The sequence below is a fragment of the Triticum dicoccoides genome, chromosome 6B (assembly GCF_002162155.2).
Source record: "Triticum dicoccoides isolate Atlit2015 ecotype Zavitan chromosome 6B, WEW_v2.0, whole genome shotgun sequence".
Lineage (NCBI taxonomy): Eukaryota > Viridiplantae > Streptophyta > Magnoliopsida > Poales > Poaceae > Triticum > Triticum dicoccoides.
Genome location: NC_041391.1, coordinates 12,679,640 through 12,692,677, shown reverse-complemented (window position 1 = coordinate 12,692,677; position 13,038 = coordinate 12,679,640). Strand labels below are relative to the sequence as shown.

The window sequence follows — 13,038 nt, the reverse complement described above, 5'->3', positions numbered from 1 at the left end:
AAAACAAATTAAAATTGAAGTCTCAAAGTGCATATTTTAAAAATTGTCAGTATTCCATTTAAAATATTATAAAAAAAGACTCAAAATTACTAAAATACCTAACAAAATAAAAGACTAAAAATTGGAACTGATGGTAAAGAAATAAAATTCCTAAAATGATAAAAACTTTAAAAATAATGATGACAAAAAGCATAATATACATTTTTCATTATTTTGTGACTTCTATAATCATTAAACACTGACAACACTTGATCAAATGGAAAATTTGTTTCTGGCGTGCATAGAAAACGAACGCCAGCACTAACATGCAAACGAACGCCAGCACTAATAAATTAACTATGGTGTGCAATTAAAACCAACCCCACCCGTGCATTCCAAACGGTGAGTCCGTATGGGCCAACAGATTTGTGGCCTTTCTAAAAAAATCAACGACATCGCTAAGCATGTAAAGCTGACGTACTGATTTGGCCTACACCAACACTATTTGAAAAAAATAGTGCTGGCATTGATGGAAAATGGCGCGCCACCAATGAAAATTGTGGCTAGCCGTTTTTCCACTAGTGTACCCTAGTTCTACTCTATTCAACACTGAGGAGTAGAGAAAGGAGGAGGTGGACATTTAGCCCACCGACTCATGTGTAGAGGAAGTAGAGGAAGCTCGGACGACGATCATTCCAGGAAGACGCGACACTATTAAGCCTGCATATTACACCGAGTGAAAAATTTAGATCATCAAATCTCGTATAGCATTCTTTGATGACAAAGTTAGAAAGACATAAAAATAATTAAATTTTCTAATACATATCTACATTGAAAAAGAAAATTACTAAAAAATTCTATACCTAAATTTTCTTACGAAAAATTCCTATTACTAAATTTGATACCTAAAAATTTGTCATATAGCATTCCAATACATTTCTATAATTGAAAATGTTCTATACCTAAAACTTTCTATTACTAATTTTTTTACCAAAATTTTCTATTACTAAAAATTTCTATCTACATTCTGCAACAAAATTCTACCTATCCATTCTATTAAAAAAACCTCCATTCTACCTATATTTTGTATTTTATTCTATTCAAAATACCTATATTCTATTCATATAAGTTATATGTTCTACTTTATTTAAAATACCTACATTCTACAATCAAATTCTACCTAATTTTTATTACTAAAAGTTTCTATACCTATTTTGTCACTAAAAAATTCTATACAGAGAGAGACAGTGGGAGGAGGGAGGAAGGCGGCCGAAGGAGGAGGGAGGAACACAGATACCTTGGTGGCGACAGCTGCGGCGGGTGGCAGTGGTGGCAGAGAGAGCGAGAGTGTGAGGGGGAGAGTGAGGGAGAGAGGAAACGACGGGGTGGATAAGGTGCCCATAGTAGTAGCAAGGGTAAGGGAGCAACGCTGCTACTACGCACACTACCTGTACCACGGTCCTGGAACCAGCGCTACTGCTAGACGGTGGCTGGGAGCCAGCCCCGTGTATAAACAGTAGCAGTGCCAGCATGGAAGACAAAGCTACTGCTACTTCCTTAGTAGTAGCGCGTATTTGTGGGCCGGCACTACTACTGTAGCCTAGCCTGGGGGACATGGTAGGCCCCACCTAGCAGCAACGGCTGAAAGAAAGCTTGCGCTATTGCTATCAGTGTACCTGTAGCGTCGGTTTCTGACCCGTGCTGCTGCTACATACCAGTAGCGCCTGGTCTCTACCCCGCACTACTGCTAAGGTTCTACCTATAATCTTTCTCCTAATAGTGTAAAAGTGCTTCTATCCTGAAGATATGTTTTTTTTTCTCATTGTTTCCTGTCCGCATCACTGGTTCCTGCCTCTAGGGGTATGATCCGCAAGACCGGACATGCTTCATGCGGTCTTGATAACGAACACATCAGACTTCTCCCGCTTGAAGGATTTCCCGTGGTCTTCTCCTCTCACACGGCACTGGTTTGATTGGAGTTGCGGGACATTCTGGAAGAAAGGACGGAACAATACAATCTTGATTTTTTCAATTTTTTGTGGGTATAGTGAGGAATTTCCTATCTTTTTAATCTTGGCTGATTAATACAATTATTTAATAGTGTATATATTGTAGTATATGTAGATGCACCACGTGGCTTCTTTTGCTTTTGTTTTATAATAATGTAATAATAATACTAGTACAGACGGTTGGGTGCTTTACGCTTAAAGTGCTTCCATCTCGAAGATAAAGTTTTTGTCTCATTGTTTCCCACCCACATCACTGGTTCTAGACTTCCTCTAGGGGTATCTATCATGGGCAATACCGGACATGCTTCGTGCAATCTCGATCACGAAACGTGGTCCTGTAGCACACACACCAGACTTCTCCCGCTCGAAGGATTCCCAGTGGTCTTCTCCTCTGGCATGGCACCGGTTTGATTGGAGATGCGACACACTTTGGAAGAAAGGAATACAAACTCGCCTTTATTTTTTTTATTTTTGTGCAGGGGTATGCCGAAGCATTTCTTGGAGGCACGTGTCTGGACCATGGTTAATGTAGGTTTTGTATCTCTTGAAAATCTTGGCTGATTTTATAAAAAAGATTAATAGTGTACATATTTTAGCGTTTGTGGATGCACCGCGTGCCCTTTTTTGCTTTTGTTTTAATTATGTAGTAGTAATTATACCAATATAGATAGTTGGGTGCATGCTTTACGCGTTTGACTGTAACGGACGGGTGTGCATGCTAGCTACTAGCATTCATGGTGCTGCTGTAAGGTTTTGTCTCTTCATGCTGGTGCTGCTGTAGAGCATACACGTGTCTGCTTCATTGGACGCCCTCGTCTCTCACCACGCTCTCAACTCTCTACTTCCCTAGGCGAGAGCACGCTCAGAACTCTCACAACGCTCCTCACTCTCTAGGCCACAGCACGCTCCGCGCTGACGAGCACGAGTTTGACGCACGCGCGCGCGCGGCGGCAATGGCGAACGGCGACCAGGACATGGCCACGGACGAATTGATGGGGACGGAGGGGCTGAAGGTCCTTGCCGTGGACGACGATCCCGTCTGCCTCCATACCTTGACGCAGATGCTTCGGCGCGGCGGCTACGAAGGTACGTCGTCTGGTCCGCTCCGTCCATCTTGCATCTCTTGGCCGCAGTTTGGTCTTCGTTCCTGACCGACGGCCACCTCGATCGTGTGTTGGTTCGCGCAGTGACGGCCAAACCATCGCCGGCAGAAGCGGTGAGAGAGGTGGAGAAGAACCCGGACGGGACCGACTTCATCATGACGGTCGTGCAGACCCGGGGGCGAGGGATGGACGGCTTGGGCCTCCTCAAGCGTCTCGGGAAACGTTTCCCAGTCGTCCTCGGTGAGCCCTCGTATCTCCATGTTCTTTCTTGTTTGTAGGTATGGATCTGATAGATGTGCGTGCGTGTTTTTGTGCAGTGTTCTCCGGCGACGACAGCATGGAGACGAGAAGAAGGGGGAATGAGGGGGGCGCTTGCTACTTGCTGGAGAAGCCCCTACGCGACGCGCAGATATACTTCATCTGGCAGCACGTCGTGCGATGGAGGCGCAATGCCGCCGCCGCCGCCGCCATGGCAAACGCTGACCCTCGCCACAGTCAGGGCGTTCATCTGGATGACACGCCAAGGAATAGAGGGCAAGGAGTGAACGATTCCAACAAGGGCAAGGGGAGCTCCGAGGGCGGCCTGCAGCTAGGGACCACAAAGAAGAACAAGGTCGAGTGGACTCGAGAGATGCGCGAATTGTTCGTCAATGCGGTCACCCAGTTAAAGACAACAGAAGGTGCGTGAAATGCATAAATGGTCAACTACAGGATACCTATCTGTGGATCACTTTTTTTTTCTTCATGCTTAGTTGTTTTGTTGTTAATAAATGCATCATACTACATAGTTTATTCTTAATAATTGGGTTCTCACTACATGTTTTACTAGTGTAGTACTACTAGATAGACATATGTGGCCAAACTTGCTGAGATCCGAGTGGTCTCTCTTGGGATAGGGACCAGCTGATGGGATCACGAGTAGCTCGAGAGTATTCTCTTTTCTGCAAGTTGTATATACAAGTCAGCCTCTGTGCATGTGATGCATATTAGTAGTACACATGATTGTAGGTCCGAATATATTCGGGCTTGGTTGGATGACCATAATTATTTCATTAGTATGCGGTAGCGTGGTAACTCATATTGAATCGATGACATATGTGTATTGGAGTGGATTGTTCTGTTTAAGTAGCTCTACTGATTTGGGTTGCGACACCCCGTCGCCCCCTCCCCCTTCCACTCCCGTCGCATGGGCTCTCTCAGCGCTCCCCTTGCCCCTTGGTCCCTCGCCACATCCCCCAGTCCACTCGTGTCGGGTTCACCACACATTCCTGCCCTCCTTGGTTGTCCATTTCTAGTCGTTTGACCGACAACTTGTGTTCACCGGCCCGGTCGGCACCTGCCTTCCAGGGCTTCGTTCGGGAGCATCTGCTCTCCTTCGTTGGCCACTCTGTTTTTCTTGTCCCAGTTGAGCCCTTTCCCTTCCCTTACTTTGACCACCGCAACCTCATGCTGCTCGTCAGTGCACTGACATTCTGGATTGTCTTACCTCACACCGATTTTCACGACTTCTTGTGGTTGATTTGTGTTTCAAATAGATGGTGTCACCCTCACGCCGACAGATTCATTCTCTCCCACGACGATCTACGCCATGGTCATATCCTCCACCGCTTCCACTCATCCTTCAGCATTGTGCATCCCCTGTTCAAACTACACCAGTGCCATAGGGATTGGGCTCCACTTCCGGGAGTGGACCGTTTGCTCCTGGGCCTGTGGCAGTTGGGTAGTTACTTGGCATCGGCTGCAGTGCTGCTTTGGCTGCCCCTGATGTCTGGGACCCACCAACACTCGAGTATTGTGGTGACCAGGAGAGACAACTACCATGACCTGCCCCGTCTCGTCTTGTCTACACTAATGTGCTTGCTCCCCTCACATTCCTAGCCCCTACCCCTGGTCCATGTGAGTCATACACCCCACCACATGCCACCGCGCGCCTCCTCCTGTGCACCGCATGCTCCTGGACCAACCTTGGTCAACATGTTTGTTACCTCCACTATATAAATAAAACCTCTCCCGCACCTATGCATAGATTGCCTCTTCCCTTCCCCGACCATCTATCCCCACTCAAGGTCCCCACTCCTCTCCCAAAGCCTATCACCACGCGGAGCTCTCTAGACTCTTGGGCTGCTCCCTCTCCATGCGCCACCATGTCAAAGATTGCCGAGACCCCATTTTCTGGATTCATGGTCGTTGCTCTGATCACGAGAGGGAGACTTGCAAGCTTCTGGCCTTCGTGTTTTCCCAAACATGCCTGGCTTTTCCATCCTCGTGTCCCCGTACAACCCCCGCTCCCAACCTCCTCTGACCTGGATACTGCTTCTTCTTCTCTACCGCCACGCCACACCATGCCAACTGAGCTGTGGTGGGAGAACACATGGTACCTGGTTTTGTTGTGGGCCAGACCACGCTAGCGCCGGCGCCACCTGGGATGCGGGCATCCGACCTTGTTTTATCAACTATAAAGGCCGAGGTTCATCTCGGCGGTTTTTTCCAGCCCCACATGTTGGGTCTATTTCCCCATCACCAATGCATATGGCCCATGCAATGCACAAGAGAGAGTAGTATATTTAGATAATATAGCCGCAATGGGAAACACCATCGGTAGCCGTGGGCCCTGGTGGGCGATTTTAACTTTGTCTGTGACCCTGAAGTGCAGAAAAATGATAACTTCAACGCCCACCAACGCCCTCCTCTCCAATGACTACATCAATGTCGCTGCTTTAGTCGAGCTACCTCTCCTCGACTGTCTCTACACTTGATGAAATCATGAACCCCACCGCCGCCCCGCTCGTCAAGATGGATACATTCCTTTTGAACAACGATTGGTGCTCGATCATGCCGGACTCTGCCGTCACCTCCATCCACTGTCATGCTTTCGGGCACATCCCTATCATCCACATCACTACTACGACGGTTCCATATGCTACTGTCATCCGGTTTAGTGGAAATGGGTTAGTTACCTTGTTTTCAATGTGGTTGCCGACGCTGCCACTACGGCAATGCCCCTGACCTGCAGTCGACCAATTGTGTTGTGTTGCATTTGAAGAGGATCCAGAGTGGGCTCAAGTTTTCAAAGCAGCTCAAATAACCAATGTCATCGTCAATAATTGCCACATCACGGCCCTTTTCCTTGATCGTCTGAAGGAGAAACATGGTCTCCCTAACCCTAAATTCTACGTGCGCTCTCCCTCATGCAACACTCCCTGGCCCCCCATGAACATCGCTGTGTGGATTTTTGGTGGTATAGGAGCAAGATGTTCTTTTACAAACTCGAAGGTGGGAAATCTAACTTCTTCCATGCCTGTGCATCAGCCCGATTCTACAACAAGCAGATTGCATGCCTCAATCGCAATGGGGTTAAGCACCTCACCCGTCGAGACATGAAATGCACCCTTCATGACTTCTACCATCCACTTCCCGACATGAAGATGTCGGTGCATGGCATCCTTCAGCTCTTCATGGCGTGCGCGCGCGCCCACACACACACACACACACACACACAAACAAACAATCTTAGATGCCTTCCAGGCAGTGTTGCTCGTGTATCCGCTCTCTGCCTCTGAGCTGAAGGCAGTTTTCTTTGGAAGGAAGCTTGGGACTACTCCAAGCCATGATGGGTATTGTACGATTTTACTCAAGCAGACCTAGGGTCACTTCTCACCAATCTTAGTGTGAGGAGACATGCTTTTTGCGCGGGTGATGAATCTCTGAAAAATCCATCGTTGCCGTGGAGCTCATGCAATGCTTCAATTAGTACAGTGTGCCAGCGGTGGTGCTCAAGCTTCACTTCAAAAAGCATTAGATTACATCTCTTGGGTGATACCAGTGGTTTCCCTTCCTGCTTGCTAAGGTGGGTTTAGGACCTCGACACGTCGAGTCGGTCTGTAGTTATCCTCAATGCTGTCCTTGGCAATTGGATCGCTTATCAAAAAGGGCTCCGTCAAGGGATCCCTTGTCCCCTACCTCTTCATCCTAGTTGCATATGTTCACCAGCGCCTCATCCTCGCCATTGGTGACTACGGTGGCTGCCAAACACCCCCCTCATCCCCTTATTGTCTAGTACAATCTTGCTATATGTGGAAGACACCTTCACGACAATCACTAGCCTCACCCTCAACTTTTCCAGGTGCATGTTCATTCCTCTCAACGTCGCATCGGAGATTGCCGAACAAATGGCCTCGGTGTTTGGTTGTCTAGTGTCCAGCTTCCGGCAACAGTACTAGGGCCTCTGCTCTACACCCACAAGCTTAGGATCATCGATCTCATCTGTCTCATTGCTCGTCTAGACAAAATTGCTCACTAGGTGTTGTGGCACACCTCTTTCCTAGACCGAAAAGGGTAATTTTGTCGATGTCATCCTCTTGTTCATTAAAGACCACCTACTACCTAGCCTCTCTATGGTCATATGCACATCGAGATTGGTAGCCTGCATGATGAGTGGGGAAGATGTCACTCTCATCTAGGGTGTCGAACCGCCGTATCATGTGCCCCTCTGATGCCTCGTTCATGGAACATGCAGTGTATTAGCTAAGCATGGTGATGCATGTTGTGGACACCATCGCCCCCCCATGATCTAGTGCAGCTACGCCCTTGTAAATGTAAATTCTTCCTTTGGTTCTTCCATCATTAGCGACTGCCCATCTCCACCACCGCCACAACATTTCCACTGTAGCATATGGCTTTCCCCCTTGCGACATTTCAAATAAAACTCATATTGAATATCTTCTGTTAGATTAAAAGTTCAATTATTTTTATGAACTACTCTAATTCTCCAATAAGGAATGTCTAATGATATGTGTTAGTCATCTCTTCTTGCAAGCCACAAGAGTTCGGATTTTCAAGAAGATCGCAGGGGATAAAGGATCTCAATATGAGTATATTACTTCAAGGGCATTACAATACCAGACCCTTGACATCTCTTCCAGGAGGTCACTAGTCAGGATACATAGGTTGTGACCTTACAATATAGTGCTCTTTTATTGTACCCTATACTGAATATATGTCATTCAATCATGGAGATCAAAATTCCCAATGCCATGTATATTGGTAGAATTCGGTTAGAAGTAGAGATAACACTGTTTGTTCATGGCAAGTAGTATAAGTAATTTGTGGGCAGTTTGGGAAGATCCTAGTTTTTGGCTGGCTAACTAATCGAGGTTACACACCCATTCTACTTATTCTTAGGTTTTGATAGCGTGCTGCCTCTTTTTCGTGGATGAGGAGCTCCCCGTCATCAAGGAGGAGGCAACACAGAAGTATCTCATCCCCGTAATCACACATGGGGACGACATAGGTGACATGTGCCAAGGGAGTCGTGACCGCCATGATGTGGTTCACACTTTTGTCACCACTCTTGGTGCCCAATGCCGTCTTTGGTGGAGACTTCTGTGGAGTGGCTAAGTGGCTGCTATAATGGGCCGGCTACACCTGCATCAACATAACAAGAGACAAGCTCAATGACGATGTCTAGGATCATGATGCCGATTCATCCATTGACTTTTTATTAAGCATAGGATCGAATTACTGGAGAAATTACACATTGGAAAATTGAGTGTTCCCCTTGGTAGATTGTTTATGTTCATTCAAATTCAGAATTTTAGTTGTATATTAGTGCATGCTTGAAATTCAGTGATGGCTTGGTAGTTGTGGCAGTTGTCACCTGGAAGAAATTTTTAATGCCACATATTATCTACATTGTGATAATACATCTAGGGCTTGGATAATTGAACCCCTGATCAGTAACAAGGTCATGAACTTTCAACGCGGTTGCGAGGTCAGGGATGTGTTAGCCTATGATGTTGACTGGACAATATATGTGCAACATTGCAAGGGAATGGTGGCTAGACGAGCACAATAGAAGCTAATTCAATTGATCAAACCAGCATGAGGAGGATGAAAAGAGGAGATTGAGGTTTTGTCTGTGCACGTACAATATAGGCTAAATTTTTGCCAACTAAGCCCTTGCAAACAAAGAAGTTTGTTTGCTACGAAAAATAGGGAAGTTCTATATTGCCCTAATAAATCAACGATGGGATAATAGTGTACACACATCCTAGGGGGTATGGTAAAAAGTCTCATAATAAAAGCATGCAAATGTTACAACTTTACAAATGGATAAAATTAACGAGGGCTGAGGTTGTACATGCCAAAACATTTCCTAGACGATGAACATGGCAGCCACCACCACAAGAACCGTCACATGCGGTGCAGGGAAGTGCTTCACATGTATCATCGCAGATTGAAGATCAAAGGATGCAAGAGACCACACCTAGAACAAGAACTCATCAAGATGCAATGAACCACCTTTGAATAGTCTTGAGCTTTCACAACAACACAAAGAAGTTCTTGAAGGAAATATCAGAACAATAAATTTGAACGCGATGACACAGTGCGGCACCGCCACTCGACCCCAATATTACTAGATCAGTGAGAACAAAGACCAATGTCAATGCTTGGTGTTGGGGTTTCTTCCACCTGGACCCATGCCCATTAGTATCATGAGTAGAACAAGTTCATGTGTGAGAAGCAATGAACCATGCCACGGCGAAGCCTAGGCAAGATTGGGAAGGTCTAGCTCCATGAGCACACCTCAAAGGCGGTAATTGATTCTATAGTGGTACTGTTGAGTTCGGCTCACACACATAAGGAGTATATGAAGGGACATGGGAAATTCTATATAGTGGCAGATGTGTTGAGTTTGACTCTCTATACTTTTGTTGGGAAACTATTAGTTTGTTAACAGTTAACATGAGTTTTCTACTACCTTTGGGTGGTGCCATGATGTACCATTTTGAATACCTAAATCAGATATCTCTTGAAGATCTGTCTTGGATTCATAGATGTACCATTGTTATGAATACTCCTCCCAAAGTCTTGTAGCCCATATGATTCCACTTTTAGACCATTTGTATACACATAATTTTAGTTTCAAATGATTCAACATATTTTATTCAGCATGGGCCCATCATTTCAAAACACACATATTTTCTATCATATTTTGGATGGTATGATAAGGTACAGAAGTCTAGTACATTCTCGCCTAAAATAGATATCTCTTAAGGATACACCTTTAGTTGGAGTACACTAATGTGATAATATGAACTTTGAACCTTAATCTAGTTACCCATATATCCACACTTGGAGACTCATTCTACCAACACAAGTAGCTTCCTCCAAAAGTATTTGTCGTGTTACAATCAGCATGGCCCCCAAATGGTTCATGCATGAGAGTCAACAAGGTGTCAGTACATAGAGAAAAGCATGTATTACATTATGTCATACATGTTTAAGTTCATATATCTCGAGATATTACTAGGGTATGATGGTTAATTACTCGTGTTCCGTAACTTCTAAATGTTCCTATGATCTTGTACTCATCTAAGTCAACATTGGCTTGATCTCGTCGAGGCAAGCCTACACAACGTCCTAGTCTTGTACTAGTATGTTCATTGTGTCCCATGTGTGCGCGGTACCATGTGTGTGTGGTACCATGAGTTATCGACAATATTACTATCATTCACAAGAAAGGGATGTCTTGTTAAGATGTACTATTTTATAAGAATGTACACATAAATGATATGAACTTTTCCCTTCCATCATTTTGCCCCTATGTTCCCACATTTGGGACATGTCAAATCTCATGAGGAGGTTTGTCTAAAAGTACTCGACTTGTTGCCTTCAGCATGGCTCCAACAGTTTGTCCAAGAGAGGTGGCAGATAGCATTGCATCGAATAAAGGCAGGGGCACATGATATCATATCATGGTTCACTTATATTGGGAAGTTTCATTAATGTTCTAGTTTAGATGCCATTTTTGAACTTCTTAAAGTACCAATCCTTGCCTAAGTCAACAATTTGAGTGATACCCTATATATAGTACTTTCTTCATTGCCATGGGAGGGGAGTCTCCAATGTCTATCCACCATGTCTGTCATAGAGAGCGTTTAGATACAAACACTCAAAATTCAACCATGTTTGGCCGGAAACATGACACACCATTATTTCAATACATTCTTTTCAAAAATAGATACCTCTTCAAGATCCACCGATGGTTAGAATTGAGCAATGTTGTTATGAACTTTGTCCTCTATCTCATGGAATCATGCTTCCACCTTCGAACTGTGTCTAATATCGCAAGTAGATTCATCTAACAAGAAGTATGCATTGGTTTCTAGAAATCCTAAATGTTCACATATGAGATAATTTAGGATGCATTACGTTGAACAATTGGTTATGGAGATCATTTGATGGTATGTAGGCCACAAAAAGCCTCTCATGTTGCCTATGCCAGTTCAGTTGCTCTAAAATGTTTCTACAACCTCTTCCTCACCTAGGTCGACAATGGCAATGAATTCCCATGGGTGAGCTTTGGAAACTTCCCTACTTACACTACTAGGGAAAAGCTTGTAGGAAGATGCTTACTAGGAGCGCGGGTTTATAACCCTCGCTACTGCCACTTACTAGTAGCGCGGGTTTTTACCCCCCACTACTACTAAGTTGATAGTAGTAGCGCGGGTTTATAACCCTCGCTACTACTAAGTGGTCTCTACCGTGCCCCCCTGGGGACATGCCATAGTAGTAGCGAGGGGTATAAAACCGTGCTATTAGTATCAACTTAGTAGTAGCACAGGTTTATACCCCTCGCTACTAGTAAGTACAAGGTAGGTGAAATCCCCATATCCTCGGTCGAATCCCTCCTTTCTCCCTCACTCTCCCCTCTCTCTCCATAGGCTCTCCCATGGTGCTGCACACCTCCTCCTCCATGGCACCCAACGAGTTCTCCTCGCGTCGCGTGCCTCCTCCTCCAAGGTGCCAAAAGAGGGAGGCCACCTCGCGGCGCCGGCGTCCCCGAGCTCATCGGTTTTCCCCGCATCTCCATGCCACCACATCGGACCACCTCACCACTGGCGACGAGCCCCGGTGCGCCCTCCATCTCATTCCTTTCTTCCTTGTTTCTCTTTTTCGCTCTCCATGTCCCTCTGATTTAACTCACCTCCCATGCCCATGCCTGCGCAGGTCGTCGACATGGCCAACGAGGAGCTCTCTTCCTTGGCCGTGAGGAGGACCCTCGCACCATCGTCTTGCTCTCCTCTGCACTGGATTCGGTCCCTCTACAACAACCGTCGCTAGATCTGGTCTCCGCTGCCCGTACGGACCCGCAGCGACCCTTGTCGCCGCTGGATTGAACCATTGGCACCATTGACAGCACGCACGGGGTCGAGATTTTTTTTGGTTTTGAAATTAATAGTAGTAGCGCGGGTCACAGACACGCGCTACTACTAACACACGTACTAGTAGCGCGGGATGCACCGCGCTACTACTACTAGTTAGCTGTAGCGCCGTACTAGTAGCGCAGGCACCCGCGCTACTACTAGGCTTTTTCCTAGTAGTGTTATCCTACTTTTTTCATTGAAAAGGGAGTCGAGATTGCCATATCTATGCTCCGACTTCCAGATATTGAGCAATGAGCGGTCAAAACAGAGCTTATACCATATTTGAGTACCAAGACAAGAATGGTTGAATGCCCTCTTACCCAAAAATAGATACATATTTAAGATCAATTTTTTTTAAATTATAAGTAGGGTTGTAATCAACCAATATCTTCGATCTTGTTACCCTATGTGTTCGTCCTTCTAGACCACACGTAAACACATAAGTGCCTCCGTCTAAAATGATTTGACAAGCTGGCATCAGCCCGCCAGGCAACTTTCATTTGAGAGGCGACATCCCCTATATGGCAAAGCATTGATTGCAGCACTACAAATTGCATTTTGGTTCATGTAGGGGGTAGTGGAGGCACAATGGAGTTAGCAAAAAAGTTTCGTTTGTGTATGTTTGATAGAGATTTAAAGCGGATTACTTTGTTTGGGGTTTATGCTTGCAAATGGATTTTTCACATAGGTATTGTAAGGAGAGAGAGAGAGACAGAGACAGAGAGAGAGAGAGAGAGA

General features: G+C 45.5%; 1 protein-coding gene across 1 annotated transcript in view; it reads left to right on the top strand.

Annotated features, from left to right (window-relative positions):
- Nucleotides 1-2,941: 2,941 nt before the first annotated feature.
- LOC119325157 (two-component response regulator ORR27-like) overlaps nucleotides 2,942-13,038 on the top strand; it is a 13,696-nt gene continuing 3,599 nt past the window's right edge. The window contains exons 1-3 of the mRNA XM_037598911.1: nucleotides 2,942-3,074; nucleotides 3,176-3,331; nucleotides 3,409-3,771. Coding sequence (XP_037454808.1) covers nucleotides 2,942-3,074; nucleotides 3,176-3,331; nucleotides 3,409-3,771 — 652 coding nt within the window. The remainder of the gene's footprint in view (nucleotides 3,075-3,175; nucleotides 3,332-3,408; nucleotides 3,772-13,038) is intronic.